Source organism: Anas acuta, chromosome 2 (genome assembly GCF_963932015.1).
Source record: "Anas acuta chromosome 2, bAnaAcu1.1, whole genome shotgun sequence".
In the NCBI taxonomy this organism is placed as follows: Eukaryota; Metazoa; Chordata; class Aves; order Anseriformes; family Anatidae; genus Anas; species Anas acuta.
In genome coordinates, this window is record NC_088980.1 from 5,348,735 (window position 1) to 5,360,896 (window position 12,162).

General features: G+C 42.0%; 1 protein-coding gene across 2 annotated transcripts in view; it reads left to right on the forward strand.

Annotated features, from left to right (window-relative positions):
• Positions 1-12,162, forward strand: part of DLEC1 (DLEC1 cilia and flagella associated protein) — a 37,489-nt gene that overhangs the window by 23,094 nt on the left and 2,233 nt on the right. Inside the window, exons 25-37 of one of the 2 annotated variants that reach the window (XM_068673339.1) lie at positions 136-203; positions 1,326-1,477; positions 2,005-2,108; positions 2,541-2,611; positions 3,469-3,686; positions 4,581-4,706; positions 6,384-6,506; positions 7,280-7,374; positions 7,496-7,580; positions 8,119-8,319; positions 9,213-9,374; positions 10,375-10,528; positions 11,138-11,261. In XM_068673339.1, the coding sequence (XP_068529440.1) occupies positions 136-203; positions 1,326-1,477; positions 2,005-2,108; positions 2,541-2,611; positions 3,469-3,686; positions 4,581-4,706; positions 6,384-6,506; positions 7,280-7,374; positions 7,496-7,580; positions 8,119-8,319; positions 9,213-9,374; positions 10,375-10,528; positions 11,138-11,261 (1,683 nt within the window). Of the gene's footprint in view, positions 1-135; positions 204-1,325; positions 1,478-2,004; positions 2,109-2,540; positions 2,612-3,468; positions 3,687-4,580; positions 4,707-6,383; positions 6,507-7,279; positions 7,375-7,495; positions 7,581-8,118; positions 8,320-9,212; positions 9,375-10,374; positions 10,529-11,137; positions 11,262-12,162 lie in introns of those variants that run through there. The other variant, XR_011093635.1, reaches the window with a different exon arrangement.

Sequence of the window (12,162 nt, forward strand, 5' to 3'; positions counted from 1 at the left end):
ATACTCCGCAGGCAGTCCTTCTTTAAGTAATAATGGCCACTAAATGATTAGTCAGATGGAGCTGTTATTTTAGCAGAGATAAGCTCATTTCACAGAATTGTCTTGATGTTTTTTTTTTTTTAATTTTTTTTCAAGCTCTCCAGGCCACCTGGTGAAAAGGAGAGGGCCTATCACAAAACATGCAGCCAAAAGAGCGCAGTCAGGTATGAGAAATAATTGTTATCCCACTCAGTGGAGAGAAGGCAAAAACCATCTGACTACCACATTCAGCATTAAATCTGCCAGTCAGGCATAGTTTTTTTTTTTCCTTGGAATGTTTGGCTAAGTCTACACTTAAACAGCTTGGTTCCTCACTTCATTCTTGAGGCTGAAACTCCACATTGCATAAGCATTAGGTCATTTTTTTAATTTTTTTTTTTTTAAAAGAAACCAACGGTCTTAAACAAAGATGGGTGATTCTACTTATAGTTCATTCCCAGTACAGACAAGATGTATAACCTTTGGCCGTTTCCTTTCTATGCTGTTTTCCGATACCATTGCAGCAGACCTTTCTCCCTCAAACCCTTTTATTTATCTCCCTGCTGTAGAAAACTACCCCACAGCCCATCCATCATTTCTGGTGCCTTGCACTGAAAACAATAATACTTGGAGCCACAGGGGACCGAGGGAGGGGGTGAAGTGGGATCAAAATGCTATAAAGTGTGGATGCGTCTTCTGTATCCAAAATAAAACTTGGATATATTGGTAGCTTGCCATAGTGTTTGGTATCTGTTAAAAAGACAAAGCTTTTCAGCTGTTGAATTAGCCCTTAAGATTAGAAAAAAAACTGTTCTGACAGATTCCATGCAAGCGTATTGATTTAGAAGACTAAGTGACTCAGAACGTGGAAGGGCTCTGCTCTTTGTAATTCACATTCTTTGTGTTGAACAGCACACAGAGGTAAACAGGCAGCTGCTGCTAATAGAAAGATAACCAGTTAGCACAAATTCCAGCTTATTTTTTCCCAAACTGAGGGTGTGTTTTTATGTAACCAATCGTTGCCTTGCATATCTCAGAGGCCTGGAACAGGTTGTTCGAAGGGAGACTATGAAATAATCTCTGCAAGAACTGACTCACTTAAACTGCCTTTTTTTTTTTAAGGCCCACTGCAGAAGGGAGTAAAGCAGTAAAAATATGGGCTATGTAAGTGATCCCATTTTCTTTGAAGCCAGTGAGGTTATCCTGATTAACACCAGCTAAAGATCAGTCCTCTGTTTTCTTTGAAAGGCTGACTTTGTTCCATTTCCTCAAAACTTATCAAATACTTCTTTGCTGTGCTCCTTCAGCGTTTGCAGCAGCACTGCTGTCTCATGGGAAGGGAGTAGCTTTCCATGTACAACCTTCCTCAGGAACTCTGAAAGCCTTCCAGCAGCTAATCATAGAAATAACAGCTTACAACAACATGTGGGGAGAATACCGCGATGATCTTGTCTGTAAGGTAGGTGGGGCTTGGTTTCAAATTAAATATTGCTATAGCAGATTTGACACCAATTATATTTCCCAGATTCCTTTCTGTTAAAAATTCTTGTTCAGGTAATTAGCTTGGTAGTTATTGCTACCATTACCTCCAACGACATGTAAGGAACAATTCCTTGCTCTTGCAGTTCTTGGTGTAGTTCTGGGGTAATGTGTCCCTGGGGAGGTTTCCATGTGTCTTAAAAGTAACTGGAGCAATTTTGACAAATAAAATATGTTTGGTAGCTGGCCAGTGCACTATGCTCTACCAATACAATTATTAATTATATTATATAGGAAGGCCTCAGGGAAGCTGATTAATGTATGAGCTTTTGTATTCTCCTGCTGAGAAAAACTTTAGCTTATGAATTAGGTGCATATGAATTAGGTGCTTTTAAAAGATACAAGTCAAAACATATGAAAATCCAAACCGGTTTTCAAAACATAATTTTATAGCCAAGGTACTAGAGTTATATCTTGATTCTAATAGCAAAAAATCATTTTTAATAGGTGGGAGACTTACAAACTAAATTAATTCCTATGCAAATGACTGTGAAAGGCTGTCCAATCTTCCTGCAGATGACAGGACCACAAACACAGCAACCCATCATCAGGTACAGCCCAAAATACTGTCAAAGAAGTCAGACAATTAAACACCACTGGGCAGTAGCCAATATATATACCTGTTCCCATCTTCCTGTGATATAATGAGCAGGTCAGCACAGTGACTGCAGAAGTACAATAACTGCTTCTGTAACACCAATGCATTTGTCTCTGCCAGCATAATTAAAAAAGAATGCACAAACAAATCTTCCTGGCTTCACATGTTCACCCTGAAATGTCTGAGACAACTAAGACTGGAAAAAAGACTGATTAAAGAAAGTAATGTTGTATTTTGCAGCATTGGCCATGTGTTACCTGCTGGCCAAACTTAACAGGCTGCCAGTGCAGCCAGATATGCTCCAATTTAATAATTTTTTATCGAAAAATTGTTTTGGACATTCACTTATTCTCTGCATGTTCTAACAGCAGGTTTCCCCCCTCAGGTTTGGCACTCACGTTTCTGGAGGGTGTCCTGTCCTACGGAGTGTGCGGCTCAACAATCCCACTCCCTTTGGTAACACTAACTTTTGTAAAACAAACACCAACACTTGCATTGTGCTCCCTGTAATAATAAAAATAGAACAACCCATTAACATGTTAACTAACTGGCCTTGTTTCCTTATCAGGATGTTTTCTGTAAAGACATTGACAGTCTGTAAGACAATATCTAAGCTGTTTTCTAACTTGGCTAGTACAGAAAAATAGTACAAGTTGTCTGGTCTTTATCTGAATGGTAGTATTTATTATTAGGGCATTATTGCCATGAGTATTAGTTTGCTGTCTGCAACAGTAAATCATCTGAGCTCCAGACAGAGTACAGGAAAATGTGTTACTGACTCAATGTGTTATTACTATGAAACAGCACATCCCATCCTAGTGCATCTGGGCTTTCATTCCTCATTGAAATGATGCAAATTCAGGATTTTCCATACTGTTTTTGTGAAATTCTCACCTGCTTCTTAGTGGCATCAGGCTCTTCTGAGTTTAGTCTTTTTATCTCAAGTGAGATTTTAAGCTCTTCAAAGCAATGCTCAATCACCTTTTTTTTTTTCCTGAATGCCACCAAAAATGTTTGCTTAACAAAGTACTTACCGTTTATTTTAATGTTTACTTATCATTTATGTTGATGTTATTGAAATTATAGTTTGGGATCTAGAGAGCTGTAATAATCTCTAATAAGGGTATGCACACATGCTCTTAAATCAATATCATTTGTTTACAGCAAACATGGCAAAGCTTAACATGTACTCTAATACAAATCCAGTTGCTAGACAACAAATTCTTTACTTGATCTTCTTGTTCCACAGAGCCAACTAAGCTGTGAGTCTTCTGAATGACCAGAAACAACTGTCCTTTCTCCTTTCAATTCAGACATCCGCCTGGACTGGGAAATTTACAACCAAGTAGAAGATGATAAAAAGCTGGTGGACCTGTTGATGTTCTTTGGAGACCCTTTCCCTCCTAAGGACGTGGATGAAAATGAGACTGCATCAACTGGTAGCAACTCGGAGTTGGAGATCGCGTTAGAATTGGATCAACCCCCCATTCCCTGTGGAAGCGTTTATCCAGCCTTGCAAACCACCGATGAGGTCAGCTGTTAGTCTGTTTTTTATACTGCTGCTGAGATACATGATGGGTTTCTTGGCATGAACGGTTGAAAACAAGAACATGCAAGGCCTGGATTATTAAATGTCAGCTCCTCTCAAAAGTCAAAAAAGCAATGCATCAGTAGGTGACTATAGGTATCAGTAATCAGTTTCCAAAACAAGCTATAAACAAATAGCTCTTCAGCTTCTCCTTCTCTTTAGGAAAGCTAGTCAGATACTTCTTAAAACAGTCTTTGACAAACAAATCAATTTGGATCTACTTTTCTCATGGCTACTTTAAGTGCTGCAGTCAGAGAGCAGAATCTACAGTGCAGAGTTCAAATCACAGCTAATGTCTTGGAGGCATTTTTCCCAGTGCCAAACCAGACTGGTTCTGTTAGATGTTACCATGTTATAACAGACTCTAATATGTAAAGTTTTATTATAATATGGCAACTTACTGCTGTGAAAGACTGGGAACAACAGCGAGAAGGTGTTATGCAGGATCTAGCAAAAGCTTCACAGAAAGCACCTTTTCTCTGTTTCAGCTCAGAAGGCATAGTTGTTCTGAAAACACCTCCAATGTTCCACATGCAGCAAGGGAAAGTTGTTTCCCTAGAGTGCTGGTTTATATAATGGGCCTGGGATGTTTCAGCTGAGTGCTGCTCTTTGCTGAACAGGACCCAAGCATGCACATTTTTCAAGAGGTTTTGGTTTTGAGAGAGCAAACCTATGCATGAAAAAATGTATGTGCAGGACACATCCATGTGTCCAGCTTTTGTGCCAGAAAGAAACTGGAGCTGGCCATGCTTACGGACAGTTCCCTGTACACTTCACTTGCATTCCTCCTTTGCAACGTAACCGTTTTAACCATTCCCCACCCTTGTGTCCCTGCAGTCTTCAGGCACAGACAGCAAAGAGATCGCTCAAGAACCTGCAACGCAGAAGATTGTCTCTGTACTCATACGGCCTCATGAAGGGGTTCCTGCTAACAACCCCTACTCCGTCACTCCAAGACAGATAGTAAGCTGTACATTTCTTTGTGCTTAGATTTAGCATGTTTTCTGCAGGATAGCAGAGACAAAGGAAAAGGAAGCTTGGGGTTGGGGCACAGACTACTAAACAGTAGGCCTGGGGGGGCGAGAACAACTTCTCCCTTGGCTTGCTTCAGTGAAGTGTGTGGCATGAAGTGGGAGGCATCCAGCCTGATGCTCTAGCAGCACATTATTTAATCAGTGCAGATTTGCTAAGTAAAGCTGGCAGGATTAGAAAGCAGGCTGCTGGGAAAGGGTTTTCTGTAGACAACATTTCTGAATAAACAGTTGTAACCCACTGTATGTCAAAAAAACCTGCTACCAACAGGGGCCACCTTGTCACAATTCCTTAGAAATAAGCTAAAGCTCTTGAAACATCTAACTATGAGTGATAGGGTTGCCCCTATCACCACCAGTGTGTCCGTTTTGATTAGCAAATTTTTTGCTGAAGAGTTTCAGTTACAAGTTAGAATTAGCTAAAGAATACATTAAAAATAAAATAATATATGGAAATGGCTTCTGAAAGCAATGAAGCCTACGGTCAGCTCTGGGGTGATCTGATACTGAGATAGCTAAGCTAACACAAGTGCCCCTTTGTGGAGAGTGTCTCTATTCAGTTTAGCCAGCAGAGATCTTGGCCCACATGGAATGTAGTTGATGCCTATAGAGCCATTCAGGTATTTTTTTTCAGAAATGTCCTCAATATTGCCATTATTGATCCAAGAAGGTCTAGTAGCTCAGGTGATGTGCAGCACAGCTACCCAGACCTGCCTCAAGTCCATGTCTGTGAGCAAATAAACTCTGCGTGACCAGACCCTGAAACATTTTGGTACATGGCAGAGCTTTCTAGCTCCATCTCTGCTGTGGCCCTGCTAGACCTCAGGCAGAGCTTCCTTATGTCCTCACTGCTCTGAGTGGGGGAACACGGTGCAAGGAGAGCTGAGCTAGCTCTGCTGCTTCTGAACATAAGTCCAGCAGGGCCAAACAGCTCACCCTGTGATCCCATGAACTCAGGGAGGCTGCTTTTGCACAGCACTAGCCTGACAGCAGCACACACCACACAGCCCAAGCTCACAAACTTGGCTAGACCTGGGCTGGTTCTGCGGGAGAAATTGCAAGCAAAAGTGTTTTTGCAGCAATAACACAGTTTAATCATGCAGAACCTATTTAACCTGTACATCACAGGAAATCCCCTGTAGCTGGTTAGTACATTCCCTGCTGTTAGTAAAGTAAAAAATGGCTAACTGAATTGTAAAAAAAACTCATAATTCACACTTGTACATCTTCAGAAAAGGTTTTTTATGTCTCTGAATACTGTCAGTTGTAGGAGTAACAGCTGAGTTAGCCTTGGAGGAAGAGTGGGAAGAACTGGGTAGAATTAGGTATTATTTCTAAAACCAGACAGGGATGTATGTGTGCTCAGGGGAGCTGTTCTGTGGCTGTGCTTAAACTGTTGATAAAATGGCCAGACTGGTATTTGCAGCTGAAATAATCAAACCAGTTTTGTTGCCGCATGTTGTCATTTCAGTGCGTGCCCTGAGCTTAGCCCATTCCCAGAGGATTTCAGGCTCCTTGTGTAACTCTGTTTTAGCAGCTGAGCGCTGAGGGTGCTTGTGCAATCCCCGGCAGCTGCCTGCACGGCTCAGCAGGCGTCTCTCGATTGCAGCTGGTTCCAGGAGGTGGCAGCATCTCCGTTTGCATCTCCTTCACCCCGCGTGTCCTCCCGGAGACCGTCACTGAAGTGCAATGTGAAGGGTTTGCACTGGGATTCATGAGCTTAGACGACAAGGTAAACTGATATCCCAGCAGGGCTAAAGACGACTAGGAAATAACCGTTTCCATTCCTGTAATTTCACGTGCAGGCTGCTGTGTACTTGGCCAGTCTGTGCAAACAGTCCTCTTCCTGCAACCCTGAACATCCTTCCTTAATTTCATTAGCTGCATTTACCTTTTAGCTTGGAAGCTTTCTGGGGTGGGAATGTCAACCTCTTGTTACGTTGTCTGGACCAGTAGACCCCAGGCAAAAGCCCAGGATTTGAATTGCTATCCCAACATCAGGTTTTATTGATAACAAGAGCTAACAATGCAACTGAGACTCAGGACTCTTGAGTTCTGTTCCTGGCTCTGCACCAACCTTCCTGTGAGCTCTCGCATAGCACCTCTCTCCCCTGGGAAGCTTCCTCTTCAAAAACTGCAAGTGCAGCTCGTGGGCTGATGTGAGGCTTGAGCAGTGCTTTACGGATTGCTCTGAGATTCTCTGAAATGAATCATTGCAAAGGTGCAAGGTAGAATGAATGAATAACAGAATTTTTAGTAAAAACATCCCTAATGTTCCTTACTCCTGTAGGAAGTACTGTCTGTGTGTGTATTAAACACAGTCATGAGAGTCCAAATACTGCTCAACTTCTGCCGTTCCTTGCACGTTGCCATCACATCTTACAAACAGGCAATACGTTGCCAAGCAGAATCCCATTTTGGCTACCAGCCTTTCAAGCTAAAAGCAGGGCTTTAGGTTTTAGTGCTGTCATTTATCCAGAAATTCTGTTTGGGTTTTGTTGTTAGCTTGCAAAGACAGTGCCTGACAAGGTGCTCCGCAAACACGGCTACGATGCTCCACCGTTACGAATAGACCTGAGAGCCTCCGTAAGGCATGCTCTGTAAGTACCTTCACACTGACACCTCACACACTGACACCTCACACACTGATACCTCACACACTCACAGAATAAATCAGCCTGGAGGGAAGGGCTCTGACCAGCTCTGATTCTTTACACGCAGGTTAAAAGTAGACATGGATCATGATGGAGAAATGATGTTTTACTCTATGGCAAGTGATCTCATACCAGATCAGCCTCTGTTAGGAGTAAGTACTTCACACACAGATGTGTTCTGTTGGACTGAGCTACTGTGAAAATTCACAGCTGCATGCAATGGTTTTTAAAATACATCTTTACCAGTGTCCTCATGTTGCCATTTTCAATGTTGCACGTAGTTGTATGTAAACTAAAAGGACTACAAGTACTTATTAGCCAGGAATAAGCATAGCTGAGCTCAGACAATGCCTATTCTATACATCTTCCTCTATTATTATTTTATTTGTAGAGGATTTCTTAAGTAGAAAAATAAGTACTTCTTTTCAATACATAAAGGTCTGATAGCAGAATGAGTCACTTAGAGCAACGTAGTCTGTTTCTGTGACCTTTGACATTCAAAGACTCTAACCTTATTACATTATTTGTATTCTGGGTTTTTACTCAAGAAATTTTGAAAAGCACAAGTGAAAAATAATGGGCTTCTTTGGGATAGAGTCTTTCAGATCCCTGGTGCTGTTGAAAGACCAGACTAGCACAAAGCTCTCAAGGGAGTTTAAACTAACCAGTTTTGAATAATTTTTCTACCAGGTTTTGACAGATTCAGTAATGACTCAGAGTTTGAAACTCATCAATTGCACTAAGGTTCCTCTGTACTTCAGGCTCCTTCTGTCTACGCCCTTCAGCCTGGCCAGCACAGATCTCCAGAAGAACACCAAAACATCCCACAGCAAGAAGGAAGAAACAGAACAGCAACCGCAACTTGTACTTTATCCCCAGCAAAACATGCTGGTAGGCTCAAAAAAAATAATCCTCTGCCAGAATAGATAGTTTAGTAATTGGTATGTTAGCATGGCCCAGATGAACCACAAGAAAAACACAACCAATATAGAAATCTCCCGATGTCAGGGGAAATAGTGGTGTATTAGCAAATGCTAATAACTGCAATTTTGCCTGCTATATTGCAGGTACAAAGTATTTTTCCACAGCGGCTCTGCTGTGCTTTTCTCATCAACTCTGACCTATTACAAACTCTTGCAGAAAGCCCTGTGTCATTTCTGGACCTGACCTAAATCAATAGCCAAATACATGCTGGACTAATTAAAAGACTTGCAAAGCCTACATTCCCTCATTTCCTTAAATTAGATGCAGGCAGTTCAGAGAGAAAAAATTGGTTAGTTTGGGATGTACACAGTGACATTAAAGGAAGCAAAGTCTTGGATTCAAGAATTACCTAGGGTGCAAAAATGAATAACCCTCAGCTGCATTTTGAAGTGTGCTTCTCATTTTTCAGTGTTCATTTTGACTTAGAGGCACACAGGTCTTAATAGCACATGTGCCAGAAGAAAGACTTACATTTTTAAGACATCTTTGGGAATATGGTATTTGTAACCTCAGGAACTGAGCGCTTTTGTCTTGCTAGAGAATGTTTCTCTCCTGTGGTTCAGCAATTAGCTGTTCACCTTTACACTCCAGCTCTGTGTACTGGATTTATAGGAAATAGCTGTGCTTTTTCCTTCATGTCCATTAAAGCACTTTATTCCAGTGGGAATTTGGTTGCTGGCACAACACTTTTGGGTTCCAGTGGGAAAATGTGCACGCGGGCCTTTGAGCAGTGTTTACTTTGGATTTCCTGCACACAGTGCCATCTTATGTGACAGTCATCTGAATTCCTCTTCCCACAGGTGAAAGTGTCATTCCACACAACTCTGGAGTTGCTTACCTATCAACATTTGCCAGATACCCAGATGCTTCCTGGATTCCAAGTGCTCCCGTTTGAGAACGGGGAGAGAAAGCTGAAGTTCAGTCAAAATCTGGTCATTGAATACAGTAACCACAGCACCCAGGTAAGAGGAGAATGACAGCACTGGGCTGTTTTATCAGCATCTTCGATTCAGAATGAACGTGCCTTGGGGTTCACTGAGCTGTGAAATACAGCCACCTCTGGAGTAAACCTGTAGCATACAGTCAAAGCGAATGGCCAGAGATTAGCAAAAGCAGAGTGCAGTCTGTTAAGCCTGCAGGTGACTCTCCGGTTGGCAAAGAAGTTTTGGGTCAGCAGCCTAGTGTTCGTACCCCGTTTTCCTGCAAGAGCACTGTTTGCACAGCAGGAAGGCCTGGGTGATATGTCTCAATCAAAGGGCAGCATGCCCAGTCACAGTATGACTCTGTGTCCTGAGACACTGCAGGAAGCAGGACAGTCTCAATGAACATGCCAGCAACTGAGTCACCAAGCGCTGCCTCCTGCAGTACCCAAGTGCTTCTTGAAAATCTCCTAAGCCTGCCCAGCTCATGTGGTGTGGTCATAGCCCACACACATTTAAAAGACTGATCTCTTCCAGATGGAAAGCTATAACCCCCACCCAAATCTTCAGCAGTTCCAGTACTCTGCATTGTCTTCACACCAGGTATTTCTGAGGGCTGATCTGTAAGATCCGAGCACCGTATCTAAAATGCAGTCAACTTAATAATAATAATCTTGGGCAATCTGCACCAATTGAATGACTCACAGTGGGCCATATAAAGTCCTCGGGGACAACAAGATGTTGTAATGTCTGCATCTCCACAGAAAATCCTAATAAATCCAAATAACAAACCAGAATATTCACTGTGTTACTTCATTAAGACCACAAAGATGAAAACCTGTCTCAAAGCAGTGAAACAAGCAACAACTTCATTCATTCAAAGCTGTAGAATGGGGAACTGACTCTGTTACAGAAAGAACACAAAACAAGTACTCTTGATTCAGTGCCTGAGGTAAGAATGATCCAGCTGCAGCAGATACAAAACAATACAAAAAAAAAAAAAAAAAGTGTTTTCTTGTTTTTCCTTTCCTCTCTTTTGTAGCTGGTCCCAGTGACTGCATACCTTACTGTTCCAGTTCTGGAGCTGTCTTGCGACACGGTTGATTTCAAGACCTGCTTTGTTGCACAGACCAAGACTGAACATGTCTTCTTGTCTAACAGGAGTGGCTGCAGAAGCTACTGGACTGCTTTGCTGGGTATTTGGGTTTTGCAACTGGGTTTCCTTGCTCTGTAGTTTCACTGTTCATTTTTTTTGGATGTTTTGGTTTTGTTAAGACTGCGTGCATTCACTCATATGATGATGTTTAGTCCAAACATACCAGGTCTGCTTCTGTTCCCACATACGTGCGGTGGTGGTGGCTGTTGGTTTTTGTTTTCATTTACATCAGTGTATCTCTGCTGGTTTCAGCCTTTACTCCAGATTTAACCAAAGGATGAAACCACAACCCTCACTGTTGGTGGACATGCTTTGCTCATTTATACTACAATCCCAGGAGGCAACAAGCAGCAGCAGCACCTCCTCACGAGGGCTGTTTGAGCTTGTGCCTAATGAGATCAACAACAGATGGACTTCAAAGGAAAGAAGATAAGGGTCTCATTATTCTGACACAAGGACATTGATCGCTCCCCGTGATTAAAGGATGAAAATAGAAACTGGCCACATGCACAGAAAGCTTGTGACAGTGCAAAATATGATTTATTAGTTGGCACAAAAGGAGGTGCATTGTTTTGAGAGCTATATGCTGTACAAACCGATACAGAAGGTCTCGTATTGCTTTGTTTGATATTTGCCCTCTTTGCTGCAGATGAACAAGAAAAGCATAATAACGACCTGGAAGTATTTTCCGTCTCCCCTCCTAATGGCATTTTGGAGGCACGCGAAGGGGACCAACCTACCAAAGATGTTTTGCAGATCACCTTTACTGCCAGGTATGGTTAACACAACTGAAATCTTGCTGTTACTCCCTGTTGAGCCCAGACTCATATTGTGAGTAGTCACTGAAAGCAGAGTTCTGCACTGTTCTTGTGTTATCAGGCCTTTGACACTTGTCAGTCTCGTGCTTCCGATCTCTTTCCCTCCACTGCTCCCACATACGGGTTTTCTTTTAGAATTTTCACCCTGAGTTTCAGCCTTTGGTTTACCTACTTCAAATCACACCATTAAAACAGTTAGCATGGCACACTGCCTGTGTATGACTGGATAAAATCGCTTTCTTTAGGGTCCTCAACAGAGTAAATCTCAGGCTCTGTCAAGTCAGCGCAGAAGCCGATTCAACAGTTAGCTTCTTTATGCATCTAGCACTTTATTAGGACAAAGGGAGAAATGTGTATGGAGTATTTCAAAATTCCAGTAAGAATCCGTCGTGCCTGACAGAGCAGTGTCTTTTGCAGTCAGTCTCAGGGATACTTCATTATAGTTTGTGCTCTAAAAGTTAACTTTTTGAATTCCTTTACCTCAGAATATCTCCTGATGAAGCAAATAGTGCAAAATGTTATTCTAATGCACTGATACAATTTGTTTTACTCCTGCTTAGCTTGGTTCAATGTTTGGACTGAGTCGTGTTGATGTTTGGTGGAAAAAAAAAAATCGATGCATTTTTGTTGTCTCTAGTCCAAAGGTTTTCTGTACGACAAAGATAGCGTGAGCTGCAGGCAGACAACAGCAAAGAGCACGAGAGATCAGATGCAAATAATTGTCTTTGTCCTATAAACAGCTGATATTGTTCTAATTACGTTTATGGCCAGCTTACCATAACCTTTTGTCAAGGCTGAGGATTACTTCTGAGTAGCAGAGGCACTGACCCAAAACCTTTCATTTCTTTGCTGTAAT